General features: G+C 41.6%; 1 protein-coding gene across 4 annotated transcripts; it reads left to right on the top strand.

Moving 5' to 3' along the window:
• The first annotated feature begins 311 nt into the window (after nt 1–311).
• LOC118395650 (transmembrane protein 221-like) lies at nt 312–11,849 on the top strand. Of its 4 annotated transcripts, XM_035789531.2 has the most exons (4): nt 7,224–7,637; nt 7,732–7,928; nt 8,520–8,605; nt 10,711–11,849. In XM_035789531.2, exons 2-4 carry the CDS (start codon nt 7,810–7,812, stop codon nt 11,241–11,243), a joined length of 738 nt encoding a protein of 245 aa, XP_035645424.1. In that variant the 5' UTR covers nt 7,224–7,637; nt 7,732–7,809; the 3' UTR covers nt 11,244–11,849. The 4 variants fall into 4 exon arrangements, with proteins under 4 accessions (XP_052335355.1, XP_035645419.1, XP_035645424.1 ...); XM_052479395.1 differs by lacking the exons at nt 7,224–7,637; nt 7,732–7,928 and adding an exon at nt 312–419; XM_035789526.2 differs by having other exon boundaries at nt 7,223–7,928.
• Nucleotides 11,850–15,910: the final 4,061 nt, after the last annotated feature.

Here is a 15,910-nt window from a genome sequence, read left to right as displayed (position 1 = left end):
ATTGAGGGCATCTAGCTTAGATTGTGGGACTGCCGTTGGTGTTAAGCATATCCCAGTTTAGGTCACCTAACAGAACGAACTCTGAAGATAGATGGGGGGCAATCGATTCACATACGGTGTCCAGGGTACAGCTGGGAGCTGAGGGAGGTCTATAACAGGCGGCAACAGTGAGAGACTTATTTCTGGAGAGATTCATTTTTAAAATTAGAAGCTCTAACTGTTTGGGCATAGACCTGGAAAGTATGACAGAACTTTGCAGGCTATCTCTGGAGTAGATTGCAACTCCTCCCCCTTTAGCAGGTCTATCTTGATGGAAAGTGTTGTAGTTGGGTATGGAAATCTCAGAATTTTTGGTGGCCTTCATAAGCCAGGATTCAGACACGGCAAGGACATCAGGGTTGGCGGAGTGTGCTTATGCAGTGAGTAAAACAAATTTAGGGAGGAGGCTGCTAATGTTAATGCATGAAACCAAGGCTTTTTTGGTTACAGAAGTCAACAAATGAGAGTGCCTGGGGACACGCAGGGCCTGGGTTAACCTCCACATCACCCGAGGAACAGAGGAGGAGTATGATGCGGATACGGCTAAAGGCTATCAAAACTGGTTGTCTTGTGCGTTGGGGACAGAGAATAAAAGGAGCAGATTTCTGGGCGTGGTAGAATAGATTCAGGGCATAATGTACAGACAAGGGGTATGGTGGGGTGCGGGTACAGTGGAGGTAAGCCCAGGCACCGAGTGATGAGAAGAGAGGTTGCATCTCTGGACGGGCTAGATATGCTGGGTGAGGTCACCGCATGTGTGGGAGGTGGGACAAAGGAGGTATCTGAGGCATGTGGAGTGGGACTAGGGGCTCCACAGTAAACTAAAACAATGATAACTATCCTAAACAACAGTGTACAAGGCATATTGACATTTGAGAGAGACATAAAGCGAGGCATGAAGCAATCACAGGTGTTGATTGGGAGAGCTAGCTAAGACAACACCGGGTAAGACAACAACAGCTAAGACAACAGCAACAGGTAAAATGGCGATGAATGGGCAGAGAGGGTCGGTTAACTACACACAGGGCCTGCGTTCGAGGCTGGGGCCGACAGATAAACAATAAATAAACAAAATAGAGTACCGTGATTAATGAACAGTCCAGCAGGCATCAGCTATGTAGCCAAGTGATCACAGGGTCCAGTGAACAGCAATAGATGGAACAGGGAAGCCGCGGGGTAGTCGTTTACATGCTAGCACACGGGAGACACGGCGTTTAACGTTAGCAGGCCGGGGTAAGTAGAATCGTCTGCTTCGACGTCCGGCAAAGGCCGGTTGAGGGCACAGCGGATGGAGTTACGTCTGCGGACGAGTCGTGGTGGTATGGCGTGGTGCTGTGTCGACAAAGGGTCTGGGCCAGATGGCGAAAGAGGTATTGTAGTTGTAGTAATTTCGTTTGCTACCCAGGAGACGCGCCTTGCTCGCGGCTAACTGGTGCTAGCTTCGGGGCAGGGGCGTTAGCCACTATAGCCATTCGGTAGCAGCTAGCTAGCGGCGATGATCCGATGCAAAGGTTCAGAGCTTACAGCAAGTATCCTGTGGATTAGTGGATTCTAGCCGTGTTGGGAGTAAAGTCCGGCAGGCATCGGCTGAGTAGCCGAGTGATCACAAAGAGGGCCGGGACATGGGCTTGCCTCAGAGCTAGCTTTCGGGGCTGGGTCACTCGGTGGCAGCTAGCTAGCTATGATGATCAGGAGTAATGGTCCAGGGTTTACGGCAGGAATCCGACGTTGTAGTGGAGAAAAACATTCCGATACTGGCAGACTGGCAGGTATTATCCAGGCTAAAAAAACGGCTGGTGCCTGTGCAGAAGGTAAAGGCCGCTATCAGTGGCTAACAATGACTAAATAGTAACTAATTAGCTGGTTAGCTTCAGATGGCTAACTTCTGATGAAGGTTCTGGCTATACGATCTAAAAAATAGCAGATCCGTGTCACATTTAATTTAAAAATGGAAAAGAGATTGAAAATAAATTGAAATATATACAAAAAAGACGAAAAATACAAAAAGTAAACGAGAGGACGACAAACCACGTCTGCTACTTTCTAGGGAGTTTTTCCTAGCCACCGTGCTTCTACACCTGCATTGCTTGCTGTTTGGGGTTTTAGGCTGGGTTTCTGTACAGCACTTTGAGATATCAGCTGATGTACGAAGGGCTATATAAATACATTTGATTTGATTTGATTTTGATTTGATTTGCTACGCCATCTTGGAAACATCTTGTCCTGTAAGGCCATTAATACTCTCATATACAGTTACTCTTCAACTTCATTCCACTTGAAGATGTTCTATTGCAACTTGCCCATCTTTGTGTTAGGTGTGTGAGGTGAACACACACACACACACACACACACACACACACACACACACACACACACACACACACACACACACACACACACACACACACACACACACACACACGGTAGTTTAATCTACTGTAAAGTGTGCAGCTATTACTGCAGGAGAGGTAGCAGGCAGAGTGGGTAGACACACACACACCCACACACAAGCACACACACATATAAACACACAAACAGAGATCAGACACAAGATAAGCTACATAGTACGCCTGATCTTGGTCTGTGTTGTTCATAGATATGCTATTTTTGACTATTGCGCTTTCTGTGCCTTTTTCTGAAGAAAACATATGTAAACCACAGAGAATATGTCTATTGATGGTCACTGTCTTGGGTTTTCAAAACAAAATGTTCTTGGTCAGCGATGTTCTAATGAAGGCCTATCATTGGCATGAGTTGGAGTGTGCATTAAAATAACCTATTTTCTTTACATGAAAAATAAGCTACTGTAGTAACCCTTTCATTTAGTCTCACAGCACATCCTAGGAGCTCCCTATTTGCTCACTTGCTTGTTGACTCACTTACATTGGCTGTGTGTCAGTAGATAGATAATTTAAGGTAAATGATCAATAGTGCGGCCTAAGAATAGAAGGGAATAGTGGTGGATAAAAAGACAAAAATAGAAATGAAATTATCAAAAGAAAGGAAGGCTACTTAACTTTAAACGATGTGATGATGCATGGGATTTTCTAAAAGTTTTCTATTGATAGGTAACTTTGATTCCTCCTTCGCTTTGTCCAATTCCTATTTTGGGCCATTTCAATAGGTGAGTGAATATACTGGCAATAAGAGGATCCCATATCCAATAGCTCTGTACTTATTCTGCTGTGTTACAATCTCTAACATTGAACGTATTGAATCTCACTGCCTACAGGTCCTACTAGTCTTACTTCCATTGGTTCTGCCTGATTTTGTTAGATCTACAATAGTCGTCTTACCATTTGACTGATCTCACGCAGCTAATCAAGGCTTTGGCTCTTCAATAATACAGCCACATCCCTTAGGCCAAACATAGTACTGTCATAGTTTATTATATACAGTATCCATTTGTCACTTCAAAGATGCCAAAAGATAGTCCACATACTATCTTAATGGATATATTTAGAGGTTATAACTCAATCATTTATATGAGCTACACAATTCTTGACTATTTTTGGGAGGTGGCACATTGCTTTCATTACTCCTAAAAATAATTTAAGGACAAGTGTTATTAACATCGAGCAATCACACAGAGACACTCCTAACACAGGCAGGCACTATGCACACACACGCCACTCAATAGCACACACAAACACACCAATGTGCGCTCACGCATACACACACACTCGATGATCTTAAAGAAGGCCCTTTATGATGCAAGAGTTAGCAACATCTCAGAGGGCCGCTTCCAACCCTGCTATAGGCTACATCCCCGTGTGCAGCTAGATTCACCCAATTCAGTGGAGAATAAACACAGCCATCACCTGTAAATAAAAGTAAAACCACCTGCTAAGAATCATAGGAGCAGTGTTGACACTGTCTAAAGGTTATTCATTGTGTAGGATATACTGTATGTTAGTCATTTTGATTCCGTAACAAAGTTGACATATCAGTGTTGTGACCATAGCATGTATGCCCACAAGCATTATGAACCACATTAAAAAGAGAGTACATTCTATGTCAGATGAAGGAGCCCTTTGGAAAGTGTTCACATTTAGACTTCTTTTTTGTTTTCCTGAAACTGCTCACTTCTGCTTTCGACAACATCAGCGGCTGCCATTTTAGTGTGTGTGGTGGGGCTGTTGAATTCAGAAATAGACTCCATGGTCAGTGTGCATGTATGAGAGCAATTCTATGTTGTGTGCACTTTCATAGCCGCGAGCTTATCTCCATCAGAACAGCATTAAGCAAGACCTTTACCCCAAACCCCCAACCTTTAGCTGCTCTACAGTTGTCCTACTGTCTTCAAGATAGAGACAGACAATCACAAGTAGAGAACCTTTCTCTTACCCCTCATTGCTAGTGAGACCTGCATCGGTACATTTAAAAAAGTATACCTGAAATAAGCTTTGGTTTGTAGAGCTTTTTGGGTGTTGTGTGATTTTACATGTGCTTATAGCCTATGCTTCAGAATCGAACTAATACAACAACAAAGTTTTGTTGCATAAAATCAAAAAGGTATTCTATTTGTTTACTATATCAAAAAGGTATTCTATTTGTTTACTATATCAAAAAGACCATCCATGTACTTAAAGACACTTCAGAAAATGGAGGTGAATTTAATGACCCAAAGTGGCATAACCATATAGTCTATATGGATGATGGACCTAAATAGTAGGCCTCTTTAATGTACACTAATGTTTTCAAAGGTGAAATGGATTAAGGTTCCTATAGGGGCCTAAAAGGAAAGGTGGGCGAGTGTAGCCTCAAACCAACAGAGCAACAGCAGTGCGCTGTCTCTGGGTATTTCAGTGTTTTTTTCCAAAGCAACCATTGAAAAGTTAATTGGGGGAGAGTTCAAGAGGCCACTCCATTTCAAATTCTCAGGAACTCTTTGGCTTTTGCCAGAGAGGAAGAGGCGATGCAAGAGGGTTCACTCCTATAAAAATCCTTCGATGATACAACAACTCCCATCGTTAGGGCGGAGACAAGACCATATTGGTGGTCTCAGAGCCACTCGGCTATGTCCCAATGGTGCACCAGACTATCGCTTCTCATCATCTAGGACGCAGTGGTGTAAAGTACTTAAGTTAAAATACTTTACTATTTATATTTTTGACCATTTTTACTTCACTACATTCCTAAAGAAAATAATGTACTTTTCACTCCATACATTTTCCCTGACACCCAAAAGTATTCTTTACATTTGATTTGCTTAGCAGCACAGGACAATGGTCCAATTGACGCACGTATCAAGAGAACATCCCGTGTCATTCCCGGCCTCTGATCTGGCGAACTCGCTAAACACACATGATTTGTTTGTAAAGTGTTAGCTATCCAAAAATTTAAACAACAAGAACATGGTGCCGTCTGATTTGCTTATTATAAGGAATTTGAAATGATTTATACTTTTACTTTTGATACTTAAGTATATTTTAGCAATTAGATTTACTTTGGATACTTAAGTATATTTAAAACCAAATACTTTTCGACTTTTACTCATGTGGTATTTTACTGGGTGACTTTCACTTTTACTTGAGTCCTTTTCTATTAAGGTCTATTTCGTTTTAGTCAATTATGTCAATTGTTTACTTTTTCCACCACTGTTAGAACGCGATAGTTCAGCGTCCCATTTCGAAATACAATAGCTACAAGGCTCTGAGACCACCATCTGTGGGGACGCACAGATGGAATACGCACCTCACTACAATTCCCAACCAATGCGTCTCTGGTACACATTCTCTATTCATTTGAATGTATGGACAGATGGAGAAATTGCTTGAGCTGTGCTGAGAGTTAGAAAAGTAGGCTACGAAAGTCAACCGTCCAATATTCTAGAACACTGCCGTGCATACATGTACATGTTTTGGACTATGATAAACCTTTATGAAGCTCTTGCATGAAACACAAAACAATAACCAATGTAGACACTATTTAGTTCAGCCTGGTCTCAGAGAAAGCATATTATATGTTACTAAAATCTGTGAAACTCTGTTTAGTATGATATGCTACATTAGGCTACGTTATTTGAGACATTTAGTATGAGAAGGGAAAGGTTGCATGTTAAAATCTCATCACGGACAACTTTAGCATTTGACCCAATTAGCATCTTTGCAACGACTTACTACTTTTTAGCTACTCCTTAGCATGTTATCTTAGCATGCAACGACTTAGCATGTTAGCTAACCCTTCCCTGAACAATAAACGTAACCCTTTAATCTAACTCCTAACCTTAACCCCTAGCCTAGCTAACGTTAGCAACAGCAAATTGGAATTCATAACATTTGATATATATAGCAAATTTGTAACATATTGTACGTATTGCAATTCATAAAATATCATATGAATTGTAATTTGTAACATACTGTAACGACCCTGGCTTTATAAGCGTGGAAATCGACTATGCCGCACGAGCATGCTTTTGGGGCACAGTGGATAGCGCGCTGGACCTCGGGCTAGAAGGTCAAGGGTTTGAGGCCTGCTCCCTGCCTGTTTCATTACATTGGTGTCAGAAGTGGGATCGGACCTTGCATCCACGACAGTGCGTGTGCTTGGCCGGTGGACGAGGACGCGCTATTTGAAAGGAGGGAGTAGTGTAAGGTAAGCGTTGAAATCGACTCTGCCACATGAGCATGCTTTTGCGGCACAGTCGATAGCGCGCCGGACCTCGGGTGAGAAGGTCGAGGGTTCGAGGCCTGCTCCCTGCCTGTTTCATTACAATACTATGCGTCCTACAATTCATATGACCACTATTACATTGGTAGGCCAATGTAATGTAACCTAATGTAACATATACTAAATGGACAGTGGCACAGGTTTTAGTAACATATAATAAGTTTTGCTCTGTGACCAGTTTGCAGCCAGCTGTTAATTGGGATTAATTTCCAGGAGGCTTCTATTGCATGATTTACAGGTAATGCCTAATTATAGAGGTTAAAGGTATCGCGAACTGATTAATGTCTTTTGGTGGATCCTTATTCATTTTCAATAGCATTAAACTGCATCAAATATATAACTGTAGCCCAGACTAACAAATATAAATAAAAATCATAGACCTGGTCACAAACAAATACATATTTTGGACCAATGTTTTCTTCACATTTCAAATGTATCGGAAGTTTAAATTCAAAGCGCACTACTGCAATTGTTTTAACACGTTTAACAAATGCATTCAATGCGGCGGAAATTCATGTTTTGGAAAGGAAATTGAACAGTTTTCTAAAGTTTGCAAACAGTTTTCCCTCCGGCAGTGGACTGTTTCGGACGAGCATTTAAACGCATTGTTTTGGAGAATCCAATTGAAAAATCCATTGTTGTTTCAAAGTTTTTAATCCGGAGATTTTAAAAACATCACATGCTCGGTCGGGGGATCGGGTGCTTGTGCACAACACGCAAATAACACGCACATTCTTTCAATCCCAGGTTTCTTACTTTTTCCTATTCACAATTGTTTCAACTCTTTTACAGATACAGTATATGGCAGATTGAAGAGGTTGCGAAAGATAACGCGTGTACGAGGATAAAGGAGATTCCGACCGGGACATTTTTCTCCAAAGATAGGGGCGCCCATGTCAGTCTGTGATTTATAGCCCAAATATGAGGTACGTTTATAGCCAGCGGTCTTTGATGGTCCTGTCTTCATTAGGGATCCTATCTGGGATTATGTCTCTGCTATCGGTCATTTTGATTTTCCAGATACAATCACAACAGATTGCTGTGAAGGAATCACCCCCCAACATCTCCATCGTGCCAACTAATGTTTGGGCAGTGCTTATGCCTGTGTCTATAGTGCTCTCTGCTCTCTCCCTCACGCTCAATTTGAGCTCTGTCATGGTCTGCCTTCTGCACAGCTACTTTACAACCGAGATATGCAGAGGAGAAGATACAGAAAGGTACACATTCATCAACATACTTTAAGGATAATGTATTTGTTGTCGGCAAGAATTGTATCACTGATGCACCTGCAGTTTGTTTTGTTGAATAACATGCTTCAATTATATTAAAGTTGGACATTGACATAAATTAAATTAAGAATATTACATTCTTATAAATTCACCACTTTCCGTGTGTACCACAGAGGCTGCTTGACCGACCACTCCTATCTCTGAACTCAGTACAAGTTCGACAAACAATAGCGTTCCCTCGTTGTACACCCAGTGCACAGCCTATGGTCTCAGTGGCCTAGCTCTTTCCCGCGATGGGTTAGAATTGTGTCTGTGCTTTTTATGACTTTCATATAGATCTAGCTTCTGTGCACTCCAGTGCAAGTAATGACAAAGCATTCTATAAACCAACTAATTTTGAGAAGAAAAGTATCTCATGATAGAAAAATAATGGACAGAAGAGAAGGCCTAATTTGAACCTTGAAATCAGTTATTTATTTTGGTGCAAATAAATAATTGTGAACTAATTGAACAATACCCGTCAACATACGATCATGTCATCATTGTCACTGATTGCATTTTCTTCATTTCCTCCCATAGAGCAGACTGGTTCCTATTCCATAGCCAAACTGTCCGACATGTGGCCATTGGATTATTTTGCCTTGGGGTTTCAGTATACTTAGCAGGTAAGACAGACAACAAATGTAAACAGTAAGGGCCATAATGAACTGTTTGAATAAAATTAGAAGATCCTTACAAATATTTTTTACAAGTGGCACCACAAACTCATTGGCTATATCATGAGTATCAAACTGCAACATATTTGGTAGTATTTTGTTGTTGTTGCCGTTGTAAGATTTTATTTGATATTTTATAAACAATACATACACATACAAACAACATCATACAAACATCCCACCTTCCCAGACCCACAAGCACAAACCCCCATCTCCAGCGCATGCATCACTTTCCGCAACACGGCCTGAAACTGCACCATTTTGTTTCTTGCCCGCACACTTTTGATTATTTAAATAATAAATCATTATATTTTTCTGTTGTGCTAATGATGGTGGATTGATTTCTATGTTTTTAGTACACATTTTTTTTTAAATGAGAAGAGAATCGTTCAACAAATCGGGTATCTCACTACACCCCCACATGCTATGTCTTGAAATATGCAAACAGATGGATTAAAAGTACATTTACATTGTAATACTTCTGACAGCCGCATTTCTAGCCCCGCCCACAACTTCCGGACTTCATAGCGTTCCCAGAAAGCATGAATTATTGATTCATTATTTGTTTTAGACTTAAGACATGACCTTACCTTGCGCTGTAGAATTTGTGAACTTTGTCTCTTGTATAATAAATGCCATACATTAGCTTCCATTTTCGTTAATTGTAATTTCTTTAGTTATGCTCCAACTTTCCCTCCATCTTGTGCCAACATCAGTTCTTAAATCTTGGTTCCAACAGTTTTTTTAAGAGCTTGTCAGTGGGATATGCTCTCTGCAAGATTTGTATATCTTCCCTATCATATGAACTTCCTTTTCTGACTCAAATAAGATTCCCTCAAGGTTGCTCTGATGTCTAAATGATTTAAAATCAACATATTGTGATATGTAACTTTTAAGTTGCATGTAGTTGAAACTATCTACATTGGTCAGTCCAAAATTACTTTTTAATTCTATCATGGAAATAAATGCATTTTCTGTTGCCAAGTAATTTACGGTTTCTATGCATTTAATGTTCCACGTGGGCCAATTTAATCGGTTAATTCTGAAATGCTATCCAAGGATTGCTCCATTGTTTTTAGGGAGTGATATTGGTTCTTGTAGAATCCGTTTCATGTTCTTCAATGTTGTTATAGTATTCTTAACTATGAAGTTGTTCATGTTCTTTGCTTTATCCTTTGAAAATAGACACGTGAAAACATTCTGGGGATGAGCATGCACATCTTCAATATGTACCCATTGTTACTCTTTAGTGCATTTAATTATGTCGCAAGTAAAAGCCTTGGGTAGAGAGTTGAAACAATTCCAAGTCTGGAATATATATTCGGTAGTATTATGAACACTGTAGTCACCCCACATAACGTCATGTGAAAGCACTTTTCATTTAGCTAAAGCAGATTAATTTATCAGACATTACATCCGTTCAGACCAACTGCTAAACAATAACAGATTGTACCAAATAGAGCGTTGCGTGACCTTAGAAAGGACAAATTCATTCAGATTTCTACAAATATACTCCAGTTAATTTGCAGCAGAGGCAAAGGTCACTGCTTTCAGAGTCCCTTCAACTGATTGATACACAAGGCCCAAAACGGTGTGTTTGACAGACGTGCATTACTGGCATGTCTTAAGGCAGGTCCTGGCAAGGCAAAGCTGTTGGCTGTCCAGGTGGGAGGCAGTGCACCGTTGTAATGGAGGGTGGATGACCCCCTGATCCCACAGCTCCCTTTCAGTGGGAGCTGTGCAATTCCATAACATCATCATCATATCCCAAAGTTATTCTTCAATCCTCCCTCCTTTATCACTCCTGGGTCTGTTGTTATTCAACTGCTGAAAGATGACTAAACATTAGTCAAATAGAGGAAAATACACACAAAAAAAACAATGCCAATGAACTACAATATTTAGAGTTATTCATCCCTGGGAGAAAAAGGGACCTGAAAAGTGATCTTTCTCACAGTGTAATAAACTAGTCTTTCTGTACCTGTCACTCTGCGGCGCTCTCTCTTTATGTCAGTCTCACTCTCTCTCTCTGTCTGTCCCTTTTTCTACTGCAGCTATGTCCATCTACATGCTGCTGGTGTTTGAGGTAGAGACCGGCATCGCCAGCGCATGCGTACTGGCCTCAGGAATCCTGATTCTGCTGGTGATCGTGATTCACTCACTGGTCAAAGCCGCCCGCACCGCCCAACACTACCATGGTGGGGAGCACACTGACACCGTGTACCAGAACCAGCATGGAGAGTGCACCCCTGCCGTCCGCCACGGCGAGCTCCAAGAAGAGGACAAACCCAGGAGGCATCGCAACAACTCCCATCTCCACCGACAGTTGTCCTACCCTCCCTGTACTGACCCAAAGCAGCATCACCAGCATCACTCCCCATCCCACGGCCCACAGAGTCACGGCAGTGACAAGGAGGGCTACAGTAGTGGTGGCAGTGGGGGTGGCTCGAGAATGCACAGGACCCTGTCGACAGAGTCGGGGTCCCTGCAGTCTCCGTCTAAGCCATGGAATGGCATTAACAATGAGATGAGAAGCGTGCTGGCCCGCAAGTCAGGGGCCTCCAGTAAAGACTCTACTCTAGTGTGAGATGCACTGCACAAGTCATCGCAGTTAGCACAAGACTAGTTCATTCCGCCCATACGATCTACCGTTCTGAAGAATACGGATAGAATATGGATAGAAAATAGCTGAAGCTATATAAAAGCTCTGAGCTATCCCACATTTCAATACAGTGGAATTGTCATTTTAATACACCTTTCTTAACATCCCTATTGACTTTTTACACACTAACCATGCTTGATTCCATCACTATTAAGCCCTCTGTAGAATGTTTACTTACTGGTATTCCACTGGAAAATGTTAGTGACTAACTAGCTACAGCTAATGCTTTTGTTGCGATGTGATTATACGATTTAAAGATTTGCTAATAAATGCTTTCATTTTCAAGTGTTTGGTAAAGACCAAGAATGATCCAGGAAATATATCGCCAAAACTGTGTATTGCACAATGTATAGAGAAATTCTGTATGAGGTTGGAATAATGCTATGACATTTAGAAAATTATTACAATGCCCTTTTAGTGTAAAAGCTCTTTGAAAAGATCGCCTGAAATTTCAGCCTGTTTTGGTCCATAAGTATTTAACCGGTTGGTTATGGCAATCCTAAATAAGTTCAGGAGTAAACATTTACTGAAATCACATAAGTTGCATGGACTCACTCTATGTGCAATAACAGTGTTTAATATTATTTTTTAATTACTACCTCATCTCTGTACCCCTCAGTCGAGCAGTGGATTTAAAACACTGATTCAACCAGGGACCAGGGAGGTTTTTCCTATGCCTTGCAAAGATGGGCATCAAGCAGACATTGAATATCCCTTTGGGCATGGTGAAGTTATTAATTAGACTTTGGATGGTGTATCAATACACCCAGTCACTACAAATATACAGGCATCCTTCCTAACTCAGTTGCCGGAGAGGAAAGAAACCACTGAGGGTTTTCAGCACAAGGCCAATACTAACCTAATTTACAAATCAAATCAAATTGTATTTGCCACATGCAACAGACCTTACACTGAAATGCTTACTTACCCTTGACCAACAATGCAGTTTAGAAAAATAAGTGTTAAGTAAAAATAAAAAATAACAGATAATTAAAGAGCAGCAGTAAAATAGCGAGGCTATATACAGGGGGTACCGGTGTAGCGTCAATGTGCGGGGACACAGTGTCTTATGGCATCGGGGTAGAAGCTGTTAAGAAGCCTCTTGGACCTAGACTTGGCACTCCTGTACCGCTTGACATGCGGTAGCAGAGAGAACCGTCTATGACTAGGGTGGCTGGAGTCTTTGACAACTTATAGGGCCTTCCTCTGCACCACCTGGTATAGACGTCCTGGATGGCAGGAAGCTTGGTCCTAGTGATGTACTGGGCCGTACACACTACCCTCTGTAGTGCCTTGTGGTCGGAGGTCGAGCAGTTGCCATACCAGGCAGTGATGCAACCAGTGCTCTCGATGGTACAGCTGTAGAACCTTTTGAGGATCTGAGGACCCATGCCAAATATTTTCAGTCTCCTGAGGGGGAATAGGCTTTGTCGTGCCCTCTTCACAACTGTCTTGGTGTGTTTATACCATGATAGTTTATTGGTGATGTGCACATCAAGGAACTTGAAGCTCTCAACCTGCTCCACTACATCCCTGTCGTTGAGAATGGGGGCGTGCTCGGTCCTCCTTTCCTGCAGTCCACAATCATCTCCTTTGCCTTGATCATGTTGAGGGAGAGGTTTTTATCCTGGAACCACATGGCCAGGTCTCTGACCTCCTCCCTATAGGCTGTCTCATCGGTGGTCAGGCCTACCACTTTTCTGTCATCGGCAAACTTAATGATGGCGTTGGAGTCGTGCCTGGCCATACAGTCACGAGTGAACAGGGAGTGCAGGAGGGGACTGACCCCTGAGGAGCCCCTGTGTTGAGGATCAACAAGGCAGATGTGTGGTTACCTACCCTTACCACCTGGGGGCAGCCCGTCAAGAAGTCCAGGATCCAGTTGCAGAGGGAGGTGTTTAGTCCCAGGGTCCTTAGCTTAGTGATGAGCTATGAGGGCACTATGGTGTTGAACACTGAGCTCTAGTCAATGAATAGCATTCTCAAATAGGTGTTCCTTTTGTTCAGGTGGGAAAGGGCAGTGTGGAGTGCAATAGAGATTGCATTATCTGTGGATCTGTTGGGCGGTATGCAAATTGAAGTGTGTCTGGAGTTTTTGGGATAATGGTGTTGATGTGAGCCATGACCAGCCTTTCAAAGCACGTCATGTCTACAGACGTGAGTGCTACAGGTTGGTAGTCATTTAGGCAGGTTACCTGCTTGGAACATGTTGGTATTACAGACTCAGTCAGGGACAGTTTGGAAATGTCAGTGAAGACACTTGCCAGTTCGTCAGCACATGCTCGGAGTATATGTCCTGGCATATTTTTTGCAATATTACAGTGAAAAGAAGGAAGCCTGTACAGAATACAAATATTCCAAAACATGCATCTGGTCTGGAACACAGCGGGTCGAGTGTCTGCGAGTTTTTGCTCCATCCTTGTACTTTATTGATGAATGAAGGTCACTGATTAGTAAGGAACTCCGCTCACCTAGTTGTCTAGGTCTTCATTGAAAGGAAAAAAACATAAACCAGCCCTCCATGGAATGAGTTTGCCACCCCTGCACTAAACTAATTTAGAAAAACGTGGCAAAGCAATTACCTTTTTGTTCTGAATACAAAGTGTTATGTATGCAGCAAATCCAATACAACACATTACGGTGTACCACTCTCCATATTTTCAAGCATAATGGTGGCTGCATCATGTTATGGGTATGCTTGCAGTCATTAGGGACTGCAGAGTTTTTCAGGATAAAATAGAACGTACTGGAGCAAAGCACAGGAAACATTTGAGGAAAACCTCATTCAGAGTCTGCTTTCCTCCAGACACGGAAATTAATTAATCTTTCAGCAGGATAATAACCTAAAACACAAGGCAAAATCTGTGACATGGTGAGGTTGGACCCAGGTGCAGAGAAGAGACCAGATGAGGAATCAATGGTTAAGGATAAACATAATAGTTTACTAACATTGCTCGTCCATATATTTCTATTCCTTTACTAGATGTACACTACCATTCAAAAGTTTGAGAGAAAAGCACATTTTTGGTCCATTAAATGACAACAAATTGATCAGAAATACAGTGTAGACATTGTTAATGTTGTAAATGACTGTTGTAGCTGGAAACAGCTGATTTTTAATGGATTATCTACATAGGCGTACAGAGGCCCAATATCAGCAACCACCACTACTGTGTTACAATGGCACATTGTGTTAGCTAATCCAAGTTTATCATTTTAAATAGCTAATTGATCATCAGAAAACCCTTTTGCAATTATCTTGACATATACAGTGGTTCCTCCTTTAAAGGTTGTGAGTTTACACCGCGGGACTTAGGGGTACCCAGCATCACGGCTTCATTGCTCCAGACCACTGCAAGAGCACTCATTATGCATTTGGGTCCCAATGTTTTTATTTGACCAGTCATACAAAGTGGTTCCAATGATGAATTTGACGCGAGCCATCCGTCGCTGGTGACATTCTTCAGCAAAAATGGCTGACAAAACATTACAGTGGAAGCAAATATAAGTCATTAGAAAGGTCATAACGGGTCAAGCAAAAAATGTATAATTGAGAGGAATATGTTAGTTAATGTAGTGATAAATTATTGTGCATATTTATTTGCCATAAAGTTAATTTACGAAAATCGCTATTTAGCAATTTAGCTGACGTTTAAATGTTTTACTCACCTCGGCTGCAGTGAAGGAGAGTCTGCATGTTTTCGTTGCAGGCTGTGTCAGTGGCACTGTATTGTCCTCAAAGCGGGCAAAAAAGTTATTTAGTCTGCCTGGGAGCATTACAATCATAGACTTCAATGTTTAACACTCCTGCTCCTGGGACATCAATGATTACATGTTGTAACTATGCAATAGACTAGAAACATGATTTAAGTAAAGGATGATTTGTAATTCATATATACAGAAGAAAAAACAGTACACTACACTTCCTATGCATATCTAACTCCCTTCATCTGCATTAATCTGAGGGCACAGGATAGGTGTACTATTTCAATGAGATATTTTCAACCAGTGGAGAATGTGAAACGCTTTATTGAAAGTCCATTATCCAGGTGTTATAAATACATACATTATAAATAAAAGTTCAATTTGTACTTCAATGCACATATGGTGTGCATTATAAAAATAGAGGTGGGAAGATGTATAGAAGACAGAAAAGGAAAGCGGTAAAACCGGAGCAGGGAAGACAGCATATGATTAATGACTTACAGTGCTACCCTAATATTCTCTCAGTTCATCACAATTACATCGTGTCTCTAGCAGTGTCTCCTAACCAGCCTTGGGCTCCCAGTCGGCTGGAAGGTAATCTTAAGAGCGGGTGAGGTGGCGATGACGGGACTGGCTTCCTCTCTCACATCAAAACATACATGCAGACGATAGACAGAAGGATAGAGAGCATGATTAAGCTTTGTTTTTAAAAATTCTAACACAGTCAGTCATCATAATCAACAGGAGGTGAAATGAAAAACTGACCTTGGATCATTAACTCTGGTATTACTACATCTACCTGTATGTCAATGTAAAGCATCTTTAATAATACTTCCTGTTGACCCGACCAAGTGACCTCTCAACTATGATCATGCTGTGCCCTCTGT

This window comes from Oncorhynchus keta, chromosome 1 (genome assembly GCF_023373465.1).
Source record: "Oncorhynchus keta strain PuntledgeMale-10-30-2019 chromosome 1, Oket_V2, whole genome shotgun sequence".
In the NCBI taxonomy this organism is placed as follows: domain Eukaryota; kingdom Metazoa; phylum Chordata; class Actinopteri; order Salmoniformes; family Salmonidae; genus Oncorhynchus; species Oncorhynchus keta.
The sequence above is the reverse complement of the archived record's forward strand: the minus strand, read 5'-3'. Positions and strand labels throughout refer to the sequence as shown.